Genomic DNA, 4,268 nt, shown 5'->3' on the forward strand with positions numbered 1-4,268 from the left:
GGTCACTAATGGATTTTACTCGACTATCAATGTTTCATCCAATATCGCCAACATATAAATCTTCACTAGTAGAAAAAGGTCGATTTGCGTCGGACCTGGAACCCCTATTTACGTCGGACTTGGGTCCGACGGCACAGGTCTCGACGCAGATGACCTATAACTGATATGCATCGTATGTAGAAACGACGCAGATGTTTTAGCTATTTGTGTCGCACGTTGTATACGGGGCGACGCAAATTGGTCTTCCCAGGACACAAACTACAGGCGGGATATAAAGGGAATTTGTGTCGCACATAGCACGGGGTGCGACGCAAATTAGTCATCTGCGTCGCACCTTGCGCCATGTGCGACGCAAATGACCTAATGTGAAAAATAAAAAAACACACTTTCAAAGCATGAATGCTTCAGTACTGCATTCGAGGAAAAAGAAACGAGACAAAAATTAAAAACCCAGATCTAACAGCATCAAACAAATCGATTGAAACAACATCAAACAAAACCGATTGTATAATCACTTTCATAAATTGAAACAATAATACAAATTGTTCTTCGATAATACAAATAATACAATAATACATGATCTAACAAACCAGTATCATTAATTTACAGAAAAAAAAAAGAATCATCTCCCAAATTTTTATATCTAAAAAATATCAAAATAAAAGAAAACCCAATTGTATAATCACTTTACAAGATCTAACAAACCGAGAAGCACGAAGTCGCCGGAGAAGCTTGAAGCACGAAGTCGCCGGAGAAGCAACAGTTAGTAAAGAATGACATACTTCCGCTTTCCCAAACGTGGAGGGCCTGATTTTAGTCTTTCTTCTTTTGATATCACACGACGAAGATGCTTCTTTTGCTTTTCCTCCTGCTCTTCAGCTATTTCCTGAAGTATATCTGGTATGCTGCAAGCATAAAGCAAAGAAAGATATGAATACTACTCCATTCAAAGAGAAAAAAGAGAGTAAAAGAAGGGCTAGCCACCTAGCCCAGATGTGAGAAAAAATACCCGTCAATTTCTTTTGAAAGCGCATCCATCTTTTTGGCTTTTTCTTTTGCTCTTTGCTGATCCTTCCGCCTGATTCTTTTATTCCGCATAACTATGGTTATCCGTTTTTCTTTAGACTTCCTGCATCATTATTTTCGCAACCATATGAAGGTAACCTTAAGTTTCAATACGCATCAAATATGACTTCAGAAAAACAATCCATACAACTGTACAAGACATCAATAGACTACAGAGCATGAAAAACAATTGCACCCTTAAGATGAAGCATGGAATACTGACAGATAAAGCTCTTAGCCACGCTTGTATGCGAATTGAATAAATGGCAGAAAAGTATTGAACACAAATTGATATTCCCAAGCAGTCAGAAGCAGCAACCCTAAGGAGAAGAAACTGTTGGATGTATGTCCTTCAAACAATGTGGGTATCTCTAAAAGATAGTTTATGGGATCGGTTATGAGTTACGATAAAATTAGTATAATTAAGTAATCGATATGTTTAGCTGGAATCCGCTATCGATTGGCAATATTATTAGTAAATATATTTGCAACTTAATTAGTATTAATCCTATAGGGTCGCAAACATTCACATGGGTCGAACCACAAATATATTTTGATTAAGGTTGAATAAAATATCAAAGAAATCTTTTATATTTCTAGCCGAGGTAAATGGCGGCACTATGCACAACGTGCATATCCCCATTTTGTGGAGTTAGTTTCTTGTTAGGATTTTTCCTAACAATAAGCTACTCTTATTAAGGGAATTTGCATTATATATATGATAGGCAATCATATAATGTGAGAAGTAGTTAAGTGATTGTTTTTTACTCCAAAAATATATTCTACAAAAGTGAGACACAAAATACGTGAGAGTAAGAGTCTAAGAGATATACTTTGCTCTTCCTGCTCCAAGATTTAAGCTGTCTTTGTGTCGCGATTCGATCGTGTGGTGTGCTAGCCATTAGAGGGACTTCAAGTGAGGTTCTCAAGAAAGTAACCTGATCGAATCTGCTAATTGAAGGCGCGCTACAAAGGTATATTAATGTGTATAATAGGTTCATGAATTAATATGTGTGTAGTTCCGATTTTGATATGTTTCCGCAAACTAAATGTTTTATCAAAATCCTTCAGTGGTACCAGAGCCATCTTACACATATTAATTTTTTGATCTATTATTAATATACTTGGTGAATTTTATGCTATTATTATATGAATAGATGAACATGTGATAATGGTTGTTTTTTTTACATTCGGAAATCATGTTGTATTTTTCGAATTTAGCCCTAATTTAATTACTATGCACGAGGATAGATTTAAGATCATGTATTATATTGTTCCCTTTAATTTTGAATTAAAGATTTTTTCAAATTGATTAATGTCAATTTTACTTTACCATATCTTATCATGATTATTACTTAATAGTTCATGATTAAAATTTATGCCCTATTTAGATTTAATGTTAAAGATCAATAATCTATCCATTGGTTAATGGGATATTTGCTTTGATTAAACATGTAAATCATATTTCATTAAAAAAAAGGAAAGAAAAGAAAATGTTGACGTGAAGTGGTTCAGCATCAACAAGAAGGTTTTTTTTTGTTTCTTTGCCGAAAGTTACGCTAGGCAGTAACTTTCATCAACAAGTGGGATGAATTTTTTGTTTTGTTTTAAGTGGGTTGTATACAAAATTCGTAAATTACGACTTGTTGTATATAGGTTTCCTAAGGTTTTCAACCTTATGTCTTACTTAATTCAGTTGGGCATAAAAGGTTTAATAAAATATTAGGCCATAAATAACAATGTTGTATGTTATGCGCTAATTATTTTATTAATATGGTTTTAAGTGGGAGGTTTGAAAATATGAGGGCATTAAGTTAAGTTGAGACTTAGTTGGGCTCGTTAACTATTAATAACTTTTTTTTCAGGTGTTGATCTTTTAGTAATAATAGGCATGAAAATTCGATTAGATTTAATTAAGGTTAATAATTGGTAGATTGTTTAACTTAATTATTTCTTGCGCGTTTATGTATGTTTATACATGTACTTCGTGATTTATATAAATGGCTTTTATATAAATTGGGCCATTCATTTTGGAAATGAATGGGTGTATGTTATTAAATATAATCATGCAGGTTTTGTGACTAGTATGGCCCAAATAGGATAGAAAATATGGTATGTATACCATTTTGTTTTATTTGTAATTAAATACGGTCTGTGAACCGTTATGTATTTTTGTATATTATAGTATAAAAATTATTGTAATTAAATACAAATATGTTCTCACTTGTAATCATGAGAAGATGAAGATCAAGTGGTGAGACAAACTATCCCGTTTGAAGAGAAGAACTTCAAGTTTAGGGGCCATACTAGGATCACTTATTTTGTTTCATATTTTATATTTAATTGTTATTGGTTTGTTTTATGGTGTTTGATTATTGTTTACTAGTTCACTTAATGATCAAACCAACATAGAAAAAACTTAGTTCCAAATAATATTGAGAACATTTTGCTTTCCCAAACATTAACACCTATGAAACCTTCGATCACTAGTGATGGGCTTTACCATAGTAAGGGTAGACTTAGTGAAGAGGTCTACATGTTAGTTTGGTTTTCTCATCAATTTAATTAAGGAGTCCTTATAAATTGAAGCAAAGGGATAGGTTTAATTGGCTAATTTCACCTATCAACCATGAATTATAATTAAGAAAGTTATAATTAGCAAATGGATTGCTTACCTAAATCATTAGCTTGAGTGTCATGCCACATTAGGCTAAGTGAGATAGGATCTTGGAATCATTTTATTCGGAGGGACTTATTTTTTTTTTCTTGAATAAAATGTTAATAACTTGTTTATATTGCATGTTGCTTTATTTTAAGTTATTAAATATGTTAAAACGATTTTAATTTGATTTCTTTTCATTTGTAGTAATGGCTAATTCAAATAACAACAATTCATCATACAATATGCGTTCAACTCTCGAGCATGAGAAGTTGAATGGCAATAACTTTCTCGACTGGCAAAGGAACTTGAGAATAGTCCTAATGCAGGAGAAAAGGGAGTACATCATTGATAAACCTCTCCCTCCTTCTCCTCTAAGTAATGCATCTGTTGAGGAGAAGGCTGCACATGTACGTCATGTTGACGCTGCTATGATGTTAAATGCCTTATGTTAGCTACTATAGCCCAGATTTGCAAAAGCATTTCTAGATCAGATGCATATACCATTAATCATGAGCTCAAGAATTTATTTCAAGAGCAAGCC

General features: G+C 33.1%; 1 protein-coding gene across 1 annotated transcript; it reads right to left on the bottom strand.

The window, feature by feature from the left end:
* Positions 1–410: 410 nt before the first annotated feature.
* On the bottom strand, positions 411–1,144 carry LOC125495881 (ribosome biogenesis protein NOP53-like). The gene is made up of 2 exons (XM_048640674.2): positions 1,010–1,144; positions 411–905 (listed from the first exon to the last, which is right to left on the bottom strand). Exons 1-2 carry the CDS (start codon positions 1,096–1,098, stop codon positions 764–766), a joined length of 231 nt encoding a protein of 76 aa, XP_048496631.1. The 5' UTR covers positions 1,099–1,144; the 3' UTR covers positions 411–763.
* Between the last annotated feature and the right edge of the window lie 3,124 nt (positions 1,145–4,268).

This window comes from Beta vulgaris, chromosome 3 (genome assembly GCF_026745355.1).
Source record: "Beta vulgaris subsp. vulgaris cultivar EL10 chromosome 3, EL10.2, whole genome shotgun sequence".
Classification (NCBI taxonomy): Eukaryota; Viridiplantae; Streptophyta; class Magnoliopsida; order Caryophyllales; family Amaranthaceae; genus Beta; species Beta vulgaris.

Coding starts and splice junctions, on each gene's coding strand:
- LOC125495881 (XM_048640674.2), bottom strand. CDS start 1,098: ATGCGGAATAAAAGAATCAGGCGGAAGGATCAGCAAAGAGCAAAAGAA. Junction 906..1,009: donor CTTTCAAAAGAAATTGACGG/GTATTTTTTCTC, acceptor TTATGCTTGCAG/CATACCAGATATACTTCAGG.